Source organism: Oncorhynchus mykiss, chromosome 16 (assembly GCF_013265735.2).
Source record: "Oncorhynchus mykiss isolate Arlee chromosome 16, USDA_OmykA_1.1, whole genome shotgun sequence".
In the NCBI taxonomy this organism is placed as follows: domain Eukaryota; kingdom Metazoa; phylum Chordata; class Actinopteri; order Salmoniformes; family Salmonidae; genus Oncorhynchus; species Oncorhynchus mykiss.
The window spans coordinates 52415056-52430860 of record NC_048580.1 but is presented as its reverse complement, the minus strand read 5'-3'; the positions used below and the strand labels follow the sequence as shown (position 1 = coordinate 52430860).

Here is a 15805-nt window from a genome sequence, read left to right as displayed (position 1 = left end):
TAAGTGAAATAATCTGTCTATAAACAATTGTTGGAAAAATTAGTTGTATCGTGCACAAAGTAGATGTCCTAACCGGCTTGCCAAAACTATAGTTTGTTAACAAGAAATTTGTGGAGTGGTTGAAAAACAAGTTTTAATGACTCCAACCTAAGTGTATGTAAACTTCCGACTTCAACTGTATCAGTCGGCACACTAGATCTGATCCAGGGCATTATGTTAGTGTGTTTAGTAGCATAGTGGTTGAAGTTGGGAGAGTTAGCTAGCTAGCTTTTTTCAGGATGAATATATTGTTTTTATAATTTTTGGATACAATGTTATTATTAATGCAAAAAAATCACTACAACCATGCAACCACTGTTGCTTGTACTTTAGCTGTCACCTTGATACATTGGCTACACTGGATAGCTAGTACTACTAGCAAAGATAGACAACTAACCTCTTATCTGCGCTACTTTTAATTTTAAATGTAATTGCACACCGATGCTGTTGGTGGTAATGCATCATCCTCTCTGTCACCATTCGACATCCTGTCTCATTTTGTCTCACAGCGAAGGTACAGTGCCTTCAGAAAGTATTCATACCCCTTGACTTATTTGAAATGTTGTTGTGTTACAGCCTGATTTTCAAAATGGATTAAATACAACTATTCTCACCCATCTACACATAATACCCCATAATGACATAGTGAAAACATGTTTTTAGAAATCTTTGCACATTTATTGAAAATGCAATACAGAAATATCTCATTTACATCCCATTCACATCCCTGAGAATACTTTGTAAAAGCACCTTTGGTGGCAATTACAGCATTGGGTTGTCTTGGGTATATCTATCAGCTTTGGGGATTTTCTTGCATTCTTTCTTGCAGATTTTCTCAAGCTCTGTTAAATTAGAAGGGGAGCAGCAGTGAACAGCAATCTTCAAGTCTTTCCACAGATTTTCAATGGGATTCAAGTCTGGACTTTGGGCACTCAAGGTCTTTTACTTTCACATTCTTGTTCTGAAGCCATTCCAGCTTTGCTTTGGCTGTATGCTTGGGGTCATTGTCCTGTTGGAATGTAAATGTTCACCCTAGTCTAAGGTCATTTGCACTCTGAAGCAGGTTCTCATTAAGGATTTGCCTGTATTTGGCTCCATTCATTGTTCCCTCTATCCTTACCAGTCTCTCAGTCCCTGCCGCTGAAAAGCATCCCCATAGCATGCCACTACCATGCTTCACAGTAGGGATGGTATTAGATGGGTGATGAGCTGTGCCTGGTTTTCTCCAGACATAGCGCTTTGCATTCAGGCCAGAGTTACATTTTTTGTCTCATCAGAACACATCATCTTTTGCCTTATGCTCTGAGTCTTTCACATGCCTTTTTGCAAACTCCAGGCATGCTGTCATGTGCCCTTTTCTCAGGAGTGGCTTCCGTCTGGCCACTCTCCCATAAAGTCAAGATTGGAGGAATGCTGTAGAGATTGTTAAGGAACTCTGTAGTTCTGTCAGAGTGTTCATTTGGTTCTTGGTCACCTCCCTGACCAAGGTCCTTCTTGCCCGGTTGCTCAGTTTGGTCGTAAGACCAGCTCTAGGCTGGTCATTTATTTATTATTTTCAAGAATTTCTTGAAAATAATACATTTCTATAAACTTAGAAATACCGTATGAGCTTAGTACAAATGTCTAATAAATGTTTTATTCTCCATTGTTTGTTTTTGTCATTTGGGTCTTTGAATAGCAACTGAAGCCTACAGTTCTTTTTTTTTCTTCTAATACCACTTCTTATGTATACTTTGTGACACTATTCAATGTCACAAAGTAAAACGTTATTCAGTGGCCTGTTGTAGGACTGCTTGCCAGGTGCTATCTGTCTCTGTGAAACATTCTATTCACACCCTCCTACCCAAACCCCAAACTCACACATCGATACCCACGCATGCGCATGACGAAAGGCGATCTCGTCTGAAAGCGAAAAAAATAGTTCTCACACAGTGCCACGCGTGCGCTGTGTGCGCCTCATTACGAGCAAGGTTGCTGCATCTTTTTTAGGTAGCTACAAGCGTTCTTTCGACAGCCAAAGGGTCGCATGGTGTCAGGGACGCGCCTAGTCACGGGAACAGTAATACAGCGCGTGCTCGTAAGCCCGGATCGCGCTTAGACAGCAAAGGGAATCAAACAGCGTGCAAGAATTGAACCCCAATGGTTACATTGGGCCAGAACATGCAGTCGATGATCTACGCACAATACTTCGCTGCGCTCAATTTCACAACGTATTTTACTTTGTATCGGAGAAGATAAGGACATCAAACTCATCTGTATGATCGGGGGACAGGAGCGCACAGTATGGTCCGGGAAACCAGACATTTATGGGTGGGAAATTTACCCGAAAATGTACGAGAGGAGAAGATCATTGAACATTTCAAACGGTGAGTAACGCCAAATATTTCACCGAGTAACGTTATCCCACAACTGTCAGCATCTGTCTGCCTGATTCCCCTTAAATCACAGGGAGATCAATTCTGGATCGAATTGCCCAGGCAAGTGACAGCCTGGCTAACCCACTGCCAACAAACCAGCAACCCAATGCAAACAACTCGGGTGAAGAGGAAGATAGATATTATAACTAACTAAATAACATGAGTTTACCAATTGCTATCTTATGGCCCATTTATCTGGATTTCGAGGTCTTTTGCAAGCCACTTCTCACACGCGGTGGACTTAGAAATAGCTTAGGTAGCTAGTTAATTACTTTAGAAAACAGCTAGCTAGCGCCACTGAACAATCGTGCCACTGTAGCAGCCTGCTGGTTGTGGTGTGTTAAGACCGAGCGACTTGGCTTGTTTCAAAGTTATGCCATGGTATAGCCTAATTAAAACTTGCTAGTTGTGGAGTGTCTCCAGCAATGGAATTGTAACGAACCATGCAGTGGCTAGAAGTCTGTCAGCAATCAATCATAGTTCTAAAATCAAAACATACTGCCCACGTGCAATGTACTCACACCTTCGAAGCATGTTAATCACTACTTCGCATCAATGTTTTTCCTTGATGCAACTGCTCGCTGTTCAGCCAAGTGATGGTTCATTGTGAGATCAACTGCCATTGCTGGGCCCCACCGCAACATTTGTTGCAAATTTCAAGTAGTTTCAAAGTGTCAAGTTCCGCTGAGGCTCTGCAACGTCAAAAATATTGAGGTGATGCAGAGCTGGCTTGCCAGCAGCATCATACTGTGTGTGACTATTGGCCTCAATTAGCCAAATAATGGAATTAAATGTCAGTTGACAATCAACATGTTTTTCAAAATAAACTGAAATGTTAATTGAATGCATGTATGGTTGCTATGATTTGTTATTCAAATGAGTAATATAGCCTAACATTTCGTAGGCCTATAGGTAACAGCCTACAATTCCAAGATTGTCCCCCTCTTTACATTGGTTGCATTCATAAATTGTGTAAACAAACGACAATAATGACGACCATAAGCCCTAATTAAACTGTCAATGTAGGAATAAGAATCACGGTGATTAAGGCACTGATCATATTCCCTATTGGTAGCCTACATGATTGTCGATATAGTTAACCCTATATAAACTATAGGCTATTGGGACATTATGTTTCACTTCTGAAATGTAAAGGGCGATTTTATTGCCATCGCTCCATTATTATTACTTCACATTTTTAAAATTTTTGTCAAATCAGACTGTGTGATGGATGGTAAACTATATAGCTTTTGTGCATTTAACAAACATTTCCCAACATCTGAATTGGGCTAAATTTGGTTATTGTCTTGACACTGTGCGCTCTAGTTCCTACTGGCTGTCAAAGAAAAAACAGGCCGCCTATCTGTCGAGCTAGGCAGGAGGAGTAGCCTAATTAAAATACGCGATATCCGTATTATTTCTTTCCGTTAGCTGAAGTGCTGCATTTTTAAGTTACAACATTATGGCTGTATGTCCTAAGTGGCCTATTTCTGCCACAGTTTCCAGCGCAGGTTTTGCTATAGAGACAAACAGCGTATTCTCATCAGACCATTATGACTGGCAATTTCTGACTGTATTTTGTAGGTTAATCTCAAACGGATGTTCATTTAGGCCTAGTTTCATTGAATTTAATCCTTAATCTTTGATGTTATGTTCAGATGCATGCATGAATTCTGGTAACCTATCTGCTTTTCAAATCTTGCGGTGCATTTATGTCATCCTTATGATTTTCATGCATTATGTCATAGAAATGTAATATGCATAGACTATTAAATTTGACAATTGATCACAGACATTTTGACATTTTGTTTTGAAGATGAGGCATTCATCGAGGTAATGAGTGCGCATGGAAAAACATTTCGGGTGCTCACTGCTCGTCAAACAGCTTCTGGTTATATTGTAACAAACAAAGAAGCAGACAGCGTATGCAGGTGCATGACAGCTGAGTGTGTGATAGGAGTCATTGAAGATGGGGGACGGCAGAATGAGTAAGCAGTGTGAACGGGTTTCTAAAATGGCGTCGGAGGCTATTCAATGTGGGAACTGGCATACCTTAGAGTCTACACTTATGGGCATTCTCTGGGTGTCGGTCGGACAATAAGCAGAAATAGATAGATGTGTGTTCTGTGGTTTTCATTTTCTCCCTGAATATAAAAAAGTGTTGTATTGAGTAGCCTAAGCTCCCCAAGACGTTGGCAAATAACTCGAATCAGAAATAACATCGTAACTGTAATATTCCAGTTTTATAGACGCCATAGGCTACAATGGAAATACATTTTAAGGCAATAACCCATTTTAATTATAGGCTATATCCAGGGAAACGATTGAAATCACTTTTTCCTCTGTGAAATAAACTTGAATTTTCCTTGCATAAAACAGTTGCACTTTCCGTATTAAAATGTAGAAGCCCATATAGCTATATTTCTCTTTAGCAAGCCTTATTGGAAGGACAAGTGAAATGATCCCATATTGCGTAATGCATCGGGTTTGCACCCACAAGCAAGAGGAGGGCTCCACAGTGCGACCATTTTACTCTTATATGCGCCAAAATACATATAGCTTTCAGACCTGATATTTTAATTTAGGAGCACCAGTGCGCTTAGACAAATTAAGGATTCAAGCGTTATTTTTTTATTGTGCATGTATTTGTGTGCGCCTACGTTTTTCAACTTACGCGCATACGTGCTCCTTGTAACAACAACAAAACTCAGTGTAGAGCCCTGGGTCCTCATTTATAACCTTTAAGTAAATTAACACGAAATATCTGAGCACAAAAATATTGAGAATTGTTTACATGGCGCACGCCATACATCCCCATGTTTCCCGTTATAAATCAAACCTGTCATTAAAAATTGCGCGCGTTAACGAGCATTATAACGCTGCCTGAAACACGCCCATAATTAATATTTTGTTGTGACAAAACCAGCCTGTATACTTTGGAAGTATTGGAACTAGACCAAGACCGTATCTAAAGGAAATGGCAATGGCGAACTTGATTAAAATTTATTTGGAGGTGTTGGCAGAACGTTTTTTTTTTTCCAGTGACATTTGCTGTATTCAATTAATCAATCCAATGTATTTATTAAGCCCTTTTTACATCAGCTGATGTCACAAAGTGCTGTACAGAAATCCAGCCTAAAATCCCAAACAGCAAGCAATGCAGGTGTAGAAGCACGGTGGCTAGGAAAAACTCCCTAGGAAGAAACCTAGAGAGGAACCAGGCTATGAGGGGCGGCCAGTCCTCTTCTGGCTGTGCTGGGTGGAGATTATAACAGAACATGACCAAGATGTTCAAACATTCATAGATGACCAGCAGGGTCAAATAATAATCACAATCATCACAGTGGTTGGAGAGGGTGCACCTCAGGAGTAAATGTCAGTTGGCTTTTCATAGCTCATCATTCATAGTATCTCTACCGCTTTCTCTAGAGAGTTGAAAACAGCAGGTCTGAGACAAGGTAGCATGTTCGGTGAACAGGTCAGGGTTCCATAGAACAGTTGAAACGAGCAGCAGCACAACCAGGTGGACTGGGGGACAGCAAGGAGTCATCAGGCCAGGTAGTGGGGAGAGGGATAGACACTTAAATTCACACCGGATAAGAAAGGAGAAATACTCCAGATATAACAGACTGACCCTAGCCCCCTGACACAAACTATTGCAGCATAAATACTCATTGCAAATTGTTGTGGACCTGTTAACAAATCGTTTGAATGCAGCAATGTTTGCATTCACTTTTTCCCTAACCTAAATATGCTGCACTGTCTGAGAATTCTGAAACATTTTCCGCTTTGAAAAAAATGAACTTGGGTAGACCTAGTTAGTTTGCATTGAAGTGTGTAGGCTACCACTATCTGTTCACCTATTACATTCTACTGTATACTATAAACTGTGCTCCCTGCCCGATGCATAGAGCAAAAGCTTGAAATTATAATATCCTTTCTAATAGGCGCAATTTAAATGAGAGATGAACATGGTCATTTGTTGTATGGCTACTTCGGGAATATGAACTCTGCTGTCTCAACATGGCCAGAAAAGGTGAGGAATTTATTCTGCAATGGTTATGAAAAATGTACATGTTTCTAAATTAAATATTGTCTACTCGAGAGATTTGACTTGCCAAGCGTGTCAAGGCAAAGGGTGTCTACTTTGAAGAATCTCTAATATGAAATATATTTTGATTTAACCTTTTTTTGGTTATTACATTAATCCATGTGTGTTATTTCATAGTTCTGATGTCTTCACTATTATTCTACCATGTAAAAAATAAAGAAACTGAAAAATGAGTCGGTGACAACTTTTGACTGGTACTGAATACTGAACAAGAATATAAATGCAGCATTCAACAATTTCAAAGATTTTACTGAGTTACAGTTCATATAAGAAAATCGGTCAATTTTAAATAAATTAATTGGGGCCTTTTCTATGGATTTTACATAACTGGGCAGGGGCTCAGCCATGGGTGAGCCTGGGAGGGCATAGGCCCACCCACTGGGGAACCAGACCCAGCCAATCAGATTTTTTTTTCTACCACAAAAGGACTTTATTACAGACAGAAATACGCCTCAGCGTTAACTTGAAACGTATAAATGCCAACTTTTGCGTGAAAACAGGCGCACACATATTTTGGGGCATATTTTGTGCGTACCCAACATTTATAAATGAGGCCCCGGAAGAGCAAACCAGAATTTCACGTGTGTGTATATATGCTGCATTGTGCAGACCTCAGAGTTCCATCTTTGAATAACTTAAGGGACCTTTCTCATAACTAGAATACATGATATATTGAATGTACAGTATATCGCAAAAGTGAGTACACCCCTCACATTTTTGTAAATATTTGAGTATATATTTTCATGTGACAACACTGAAGAAATTACACTTTGCTACAATGTAAAGTAGTGAGTGTACAGCTTGTATAACAGTACATTTGCTGTCCCCTCAAAATAACTCAACACACAGCCATTAATGTCTAAACCGCTGGCAACAAAAGTGAGTACACCCCTAAGTGGAAAATGTCCAAATTGGGCCCAAAGTGTCAATATTTTGTGTGGCCACCATCATTTTCCAGCACTGCCTTAACCCTCTTGGGCATGGAGTTCACCAGAGATTCACAGGTTGCCACTGGAGTCCTCTTCCACTCCTCCATGATGACATCACGGAGCTGGTGGATGTTAGAGACCTTGCACTCCTCCACCTTTCGTTTGAGGATGCCCCACAGGTTCTCAATTGGGTTTAGGTCTGGAGACATGCTTGGCCAGTCCATCACCTTTACCCTCAGCTTCTTTAGCAAGGCAGTGGTCGTCTTGGAGGTGTGTTTGGGTTGGTTATCATGTTGGAATACTGCCCTCAGTATGTCACAGTACATGTTGGCGTTCATGGTTCCCTCAATGAACTGTAGCTCCCCAGTGCCGGCAGCACTCATGCAGCCCCAGACCATGACACTCCCACCACCACGCTTGACTGTAGGCAAGACACACTTGTCTTTGTACTCCTTACCTGGTTGCCGCCACACACGCTTGACACCATCTGAACCACAAGTTTATCTTGGTCTCATCAGACCACAGGACATGGTTCCAGTAATCCATGTCCCAAGTCTGCTTGTCTTCAGCAAACTGTTTGCGGGCTTTCTTGTGCATCATCTTTAGAAGAGGCTTCCTTCTGGGACGACAGCCATGCAGACCAATTTGATGCAGTGTACGGCGTATGGTCTGAGCACTGACAGGCTGACCCCCACCCCACCCCACCCCTTCAACCTCTGCAGCAATGCTGGCAGCACTCATACGTCTATTTCCCAAAGACAACCTCTGGATATGACACTGAGCAAGTGCACTCCACTTCTTTGGTCGACCATGGCGAGGCCTGTTCTGAGTGGAACCTGTCCAGTTAAACCGCTGTATGGTCTTGGCCACCGTGCTGCAGCTCCGTTTCAGGGTCTTGGCAATCTTCTTATAGCCCAGGCCATCTTTATGTAGAGCAACAATTAATTTTTTCAGATCCCCAGAGAGTTCTTTGCCATGAGGTGGCATGTTGAACTTCCAGTGACCAGTCAGTATGAGGGAGTGTGAGAGCGATGACACCAAATTTAACACACCTGCTCCCCATTCACACCTGAGACCTTGTAACACTAACGAGTCACATGACACCGGGGAGGGAAAATGGCTAATTGGGCTCAATTTGGACATTTTCACTTAAGGGTGTACTCACTTTTGTTGCCAGCGGTTTAGACATTAATGGCTGTGTGAGTTATTTTGAGGGGACAGCAAATTTACACTGTTATACAAGCTGTACACTCACTACTTTACATTGTAGCAAAGTGTAATTTCTTCAGTGTTGTCACATGAAAAGATATATACTCAAATATTTACAAAAATGTGAGGTGTTTACTCGCTTTTGTGATATACTGTATGTACAGGTAACTCCCAAAATACAGGAAACACTTGAGGTCATGAGGGATAGGCCTACAAAGTATATTGAATGCAGGTGCTTCCACACAGGTGTGGTTCCTGAGTTAATTGAAACATTTCAGCTTTAAAGTCTATGCCAAACAAAGTTTAACAAACCATACAACTCTATGCACAAGGACTACGTTGAACAATTTAAACAGGACATTTCACAAAAACACTTTTAGTGGAGGAACTTTGCAGATGCAAAGTTTGATAACAGAATTAAAGTAAAATCTCCCTCAGTTTATGGGACTAAGTTTTCCATAAACTCTTAAGTATCTGCCCAGAATTAAGATTCAGAGATGTCTGCAGAAAGAATGGGGTGTCAGCTATGACGTGACACCTTGGGTTTCATTATTATTATTTTTGGCTATTGATCTATGGTAGGTGAAGTGGATTCACATCCGGTAACGGAATTACATCATGGGTCTCTGATCTGTATTATACAGAAATGTCTAATTACGGATATGAATATCATTCTCTTACTTCATGGTAATGTATCATGGTACACTAAGGTAGAAATATGCAATATTCTTCTTTTGCATATCTGGGTATTATTTGACACGCTGGCTATTATTGTAATGAGTTCTGCCACAAAACAAGAACACTTTTGTTAGTTTCAGATTTGGTCTGGTCAGGACCAATCATAGACATCTATGTTTCTCAAGTTTGGACATCACAGTAGAGTACATTTAAAGTCTATCTACATTATACTGTACTGTACTGAACTCTGCTCTACTGTACTGTTCTCTACGGTGCTGTCCAAACTTGTGAAACATAAATGTCTGTGATTGGTTCAGATTTGGTCTGGCCAGGGTGGACTGACTCAAACTACTTTTTGAAGTCCAGCGTTGGTTGGTGCTCAGTAGTTGAGGATGTTTGTTACAGTACATGTAACTAGGACAGGTGTCATGGTAGGTGCCAGTAAGAGCTGGGTGAGGTAACATTTAACTTGAAAGTGAAAGAAGGGAGAGATTGTCCAGATGGTTTTCACAGTCTTGCTTTGGCCACCAGTAGACAGAAAGAGAAACAGAACAGTTATGACTTGAACATAACAGTATGCCAGTGGAAGGGAGTACAGTAGCAGGTCACCCAACTGTGGTTTGTCTCTAGTATGATTTCCCATTGTAGCCAATTAAATTGCAGTAATTCCGATACTGATTTGGTAACAATTCCGAGTTTTAATCACTTAATAATTCATAAACTTGATATCAGTAAAATCATTATAACTAATCGGCAGTCTACCTTCACTTGTTGCTTCTATGAACTTTCATTATCCTCCCCCTTGAGGGAGAGAAATGAGAAAATATCTTAAAGATATGTGCACAAGGCAATGTTTCTTAAACTTACAGAAGGCAAATAATTTCTCAAACTAAATAGAAGTGTTGATATTAGTTGTCAGGGGTCTTCAACATTTATTGTGTTTTGATGTATTTCTAATACCGTAAGACTTTTTTTGGTAGGTGTTGTCAAAGACCCCTTTTCCATCTGTTTGACCAGAAATTAAAGCTGTTGGTTGTTATATAACAAATTATATATATTTTTAAAACATACTCTTAGCTTTCTTTTGACATTCTCCTATGAACTTCACATGTTAGTGCTCATGGGTCAAACGCATTCTATGGAGAGCCTAGTGTCTGTGGGTTTTCCTTTCAAAGAAGACAGACAACCAGGTTAGGGAAGTTCCTTACCAATTAGTGACCTTATTTCATCAAACGAGTATAAGGGAGGAGTAGAAACCCGCAGACACTCGGCCCTCAGTGGAATGAGTTTTAGAAGTGTTTTGGATGGAAATGCCCTTAAGCAATTAACATAACATCATGCTTAAGGTCATGATTAAAAATGACCAGTTGCCCATTACTTTGGCTACCATGGCTAGAAGAAAACAGCTCAGTGACTTTGAAAGAGGGCCTCGAAGAGCATAGGAAGTTTAAACTACGTGTGCTTGTCACCAGATCTCAAAGCAAATGAGGCCCAACATCCTATTTAGACACTATGTTGGTGTTTCCTTTATTTTGGCAGTTACCTGTATATCGTGCTATGTGCCAAGATTTGTAGTTGCTTGGTTACTGTTGCCTGGTGAGGTTAGGAAATGATAGTGGCCTAACAAATATTTTGTAAGGACACCCCTTTGTGGACCCCCCTGCACGCACATACACACCTTGACTCAATTTTATAAAATGCATAGGTCTACTTTACCTATTGACTTGTTTCCATTTCCACATTCCAATTGGTATACAACTTAAATCAATAAATAAACCGTTTTCTTTTCATTCTCCATTTCCTCCCTAGATATGGACGGGTGGAGAGTGTCAAGGTCCTTCCAAAGCGGGGGTCAGAAGGTGGAGTCGCAGCCTTTGTGGATTTTGTGGACATTAAAAGTGCTCAGAAGGCACATAATTCAATCAACAAGATGGGGGACAGAGACCTGCGCACTGATTACAATGAGCCAGGCACAATCCCTAGTGCCGTGAGAGGGCTGGACGATAGCCTGTCCTTAGGCTCTCGTGGACGGGATGTTTCAGGGTTCATAAGGGCGGCAGGGGGCCCGGTGTATGGGCCCCCTGCATCTCTCCACAGCAGAGAGGGACGCTATGAGCGCAGACTAGACGGGTAAGTGGACAAAGTTTCTCTGAAGGCAGGGGGAACTTGGTTTCTGATAACTCCTTACCCCCAAGCATTTTTCCATCTATTAATTTATAAGCAGGTTCATAAACAGGATTAAATCAGTAGGCATCCCTTCTAAAGTCCTCAGAGCATTGCCATCGCTCATGGATTGATATGGTAGACACCAAGCTACACTGTAAATGAGCATGTATGTACATTATGCACACAATTGTACTTCTATGTGTGTGGTAAATAGCGTATTGGCTGTTGGGGATTATCTTTGTGAGTTTAAACATTCCTGTGAGGTGGATATCCCATTTGCGGAGAGTACGGGGCATATTGGATATCGTAACATTCCTGGGATTAATGGATGCTGGAGAGAGTTTGTTCCAGCGGCCTTCCCTGGGATCTCCCTGATCTGGAGTACCGTGCCCTCCTTGGTGGATTAATGGGTCACCCTATTTTCGTATAACGACCAAGAATACATATTTACACATTTTAAGACGCATTAACTAGTTTTTGGATGAATAGAAATTGGGTTCTCGATCATTCTGCAACCCTTCCAGTGGTGTTTTCAAGTGCAGCGCTTTCCTTGTGGTCCGGAGTCATGTGGATAACCTAACCCGGATATGTATTCCCCTATTGGATTAAAACTGGCCAATCACGAAAGGATATTCTATCATTCGATAAAGGTATGGGTTTTCCGGTTTTGTGATGGGATTATGTTTGATATCAGGGTTTAACAATTAAATGCTGGGAGACCTCAACTGTTGATCAACTTTGTAGAGAAACGACAAAGGGTGAGCAAATTATACACTTTTTTTTTATCCAAACAAATTTTTGTTGGTGGTTCAAATAATTTGTTATATTTTGCTCTTGAAAGAGTGAGACTTTCCAATGGATGTAGGGGGAAGCATTAAACAGAATCGCGTAGTAGAGGATTGGATTATTTTGGAATCATACAAATCAATACAATTACATGGAAATATGGGTCCGAAGAACATGGTACTGGATGTCAGTGGAGATACCTGCCTTCTGTCAGTGGATTACCTCCCTTCTGAATGTGGAACTACATCTGTCCATCCTTGGATACAATTATTCTCAGAATCAGAAAAGACAACATCCTGTCAACATCAAATAATTAGGCAACTGTACCTATGAGGGAGAATCATGGAGTTTAAGACATGGATTACTACTGACAAATAAACTGTGTTATTACAAGATCATTTTTGCGTCAATGGATCTAGTTGGACAATTTCTCAATTTTGCACATAGAATGTGGCGGACTATTAAAGATTAAATACTTTTTTCCCACTAGTTGTGTGCCATGATGTTCCAGACTCATTGCTCATGGGGAATCAATAGAGCACTGTTTACAGAAGCTGGACAATTGTATATAGATCATTGATTTGACTGGACTATGTTGCCTATTTTCCATGAACATTTAAAAATTGATCCGTTACGTTTTATGTAACCATTTTTGAAAGAATAGTTTAGTCTGACTTCCTATGACTATTTTCCACCACAGCAAAATCTTGTTACAATTGGATTAGATTTTTGATATTGATATTCCAGTCCCTCAAAGCAAGTGACGATTCCCGCCATACTGATGAGGATGACTATTTTGAACATAAACCTGCCCGGGATATATCTTTTTTTATACCAACCCTACAGTTTTCCTTTTTGCTCACAAAGTTCTGTCTCCCTAGATTGTATTTGGAATTGTAGATCGGGTTACCGCTGTTTCAAAAGGTTGGTATATCCTGCCTTGTGTATTTTAGCTGTTCTCTCTAACCCCTAGTTTGAACCCCTGTCTCTCTCCATATTTCCTACTAACAGAAATGGCTGTTGAACAGACTGTTTTAATTGCTTCTTGTTGTTATTTGCAGATTATGTACCTTTTTCCGGCTGTCCCGCTCACCCTGAACCTACTCGACCCACTTCCCAGCTCCTAATCCCCTAGTCAATAGTACCTTGTTACTAAAAATTGACACAGATCAAATGTTCTAAACAGAGGGATGCACCTCGGGAATGTTTTTTTTTAAACCATGAACAATTACATCATATTTAATAGTTGTGTTAGTTAACAAAAATAAGATTTAGATTCAACCTAATTTGAATTGCTACTGTATATTACAGTTCACTGTCAGATTTGTCATGACTAAAGGGTTTATGACAATGTTTGGAAGGCTATGGCAAAGTCTCATTTTGTCAGTGGCTGAACCTTTTTCTTCTGAGCCAAAGAGTAGGATATCTCCAGGAACAGATTAACTTGTGCATACCATTTTCATGTCTCCGTGTCCAGTATGACGGAAGTTAGAAGTAGTTGTACGAGCCAATGCTAACTGGCGTTACCCATAGACTTCCAGTCATTGGGCAATCTGCTAGCATGCTTTGCCCAAGATTATCACAAGACGTGAACAAAATGCTTCAGTGATTTGTATTTTCCTTAAACTTTCTGAAGAGGCAAAGCGGGAATGCCCCCTTCTGTTTGTTTACCACTTTGTGTAGCTGTTAGGGATAATGCTAATGATAACCGTCTTCTGGTAGATGGAAAAGCTTTCTCAATTAAACGTTAACTACAAAGTAGCCTATGCCTGCCTGGTAGAATGACATGATTATTTGCATCAATCCAGTGGCAATTTATTTTTGTTGCTTTTAGCAAACTCCGTAATAACGTGCACTACAGAAACTCCCCAAACCAAACAAGTCTCTTGCTGGTGCAGACTTGAATTAAAGGGTATCTACACCCCCAAAAATTTTACATTTTTCTTAGATTTTTCCCAGATCTCTAAAGTGGTCTCCTGATGTCATTTGAGCGTTGTTGTGGACTTAGGACATCCAATTTTGTTATTATTCTATTAAAGTGATTTCTAGAGAGAACCTGAAAAAACTAAATGGAATTTGGGGGAAAAAATCAATAGAATTACGCAAGAAATAAAACAGAATTTATAAGGCCCTAACAATAGGTGTGGTTTTGAAACTTATCATTAAACTTCCATCATACTCATCACTGTATTCAGAAAGGAAGTTATGGTGAAGGTTTATTTTACAGATGGCTTATGTACCAGGTAGTTATTTTAGTCATTATAATTTGGTTTCTTTGAGATTCATGGTCTTAAGTGTCACTATCTACCATTTAGTACCAGGCAGTTACCAATTGTTTTATTCCTTCAAGTGCAAAAAGTACTAGAAAGACCGTATCCCATTGTTACCACAGTTTTTTTTTAAAGGTACCATCTTAAACTAGGCTGTATAAAGTGTTACCGAAGTTAGATCCAGCACCTTCTAAACTGCATCTCATACGTATGAAATGGGTAACTAATCATCTAACATGCTGGCCACACCGCTCGTGTCACGTGCGCAGGCTTTACAAAATAAATGTACATGTTATTCAATCATTGCACCGACACTGCTCGCGCGCGTCAACGAGTGTCTGCTTAGCCAGGCACTGAAATAGAAGCAAGTTTTGTGACGCGCTGCAAGTCCTGCTTCTCCCATCCCCTCATTTGTTTTTCGGCGCAAATATCCACACGGGTGATTGAAAGATAAGCTGAGGTCGCAACTCCAGTTCAGTTGGTGGCGGTAATGCACCTTAAAGTTGGTTGCCAACCTCCATATAAAGTCCAAAGAAGAAGAATTCTGAAGGAGGAGAGATTACTGCAAACAAACTCTGTTTACCCTTTTATTTGTGATTTAGTTGTCGGTGTAGAGGACCTTGTGCATTTGAGAAAAATGCTAAAATTTATATCCCAGGACAAATTAGCTAGCAATAGCAAGTTAGCTAGCTAAATCTTTTCAACCTGTCTCCAAATTAATATAGTTGGTTCAAAGTTATTTTTGAAAGTTCAGCCAGCGTGTCCTGATCGTTGTCTGGTGTGGGTGTACAAAATCAACATGCGGGCGGTCTGGTCAGCATGTTAGTGTGATTCTTACATTTTATTCTCAGTGGAGACAACTTGTTTTGTGTTAAATTTTTAAGTAGGCATGACATTTTTTTAAATGTGTTCCTCCCCCTCTAATATTTGTTGATAAATCTCCATCTCGTTAACTCACACATTTTTGATAGACCCCAACTGCCTCTTAATTGAAGTGGTGGTGTACCTGCTTTAAGAACATACATTAGTATTCATCAGCAGAGCAGAGCAAATGATTACATTTCAGTGTGCATAAAATCTTTAAAATTGGAATCGTGTTTTTACTGTTTTAGGCATTCCAACAGATGAAGGCTCTCGCACCTTGACAATCTACCAGTTAGGAGGTTTGGTGATTTTTGTAGTTGATCCTGCAAGATAACT

At 40.3% G+C, this 15805-nt stretch overlaps 1 protein-coding gene across 5 annotated transcripts in view; it reads left to right on the top strand.

Moving 5' to 3' along the window:
• The first annotated feature begins 1991 nt into the window (after positions 1–1991).
• Positions 1992–15805, top strand: part of spen (spen family transcriptional repressor) — a 49319-nt gene continuing 35505 nt past the window's right edge. For 3 of the 5 annotated variants that reach the window (XM_036947204.1, XM_021566387.2, XM_021566385.2), the window contains exons 1-2: positions 1993–2405; positions 11193–11513. In XM_036947204.1, coding sequence (XP_036803099.1) covers positions 2323–2405; positions 11193–11513 — 404 coding nt within the window. In that variant the 5' untranslated portion in view covers positions 1993–2322. Of the gene's footprint in view, positions 2406–11192; positions 11514–11546; positions 13260–15805 lie in introns of those variants that run through there. The other 2 variants (XM_021566386.2, XM_021566388.2) reach the window with 2 other exon arrangements.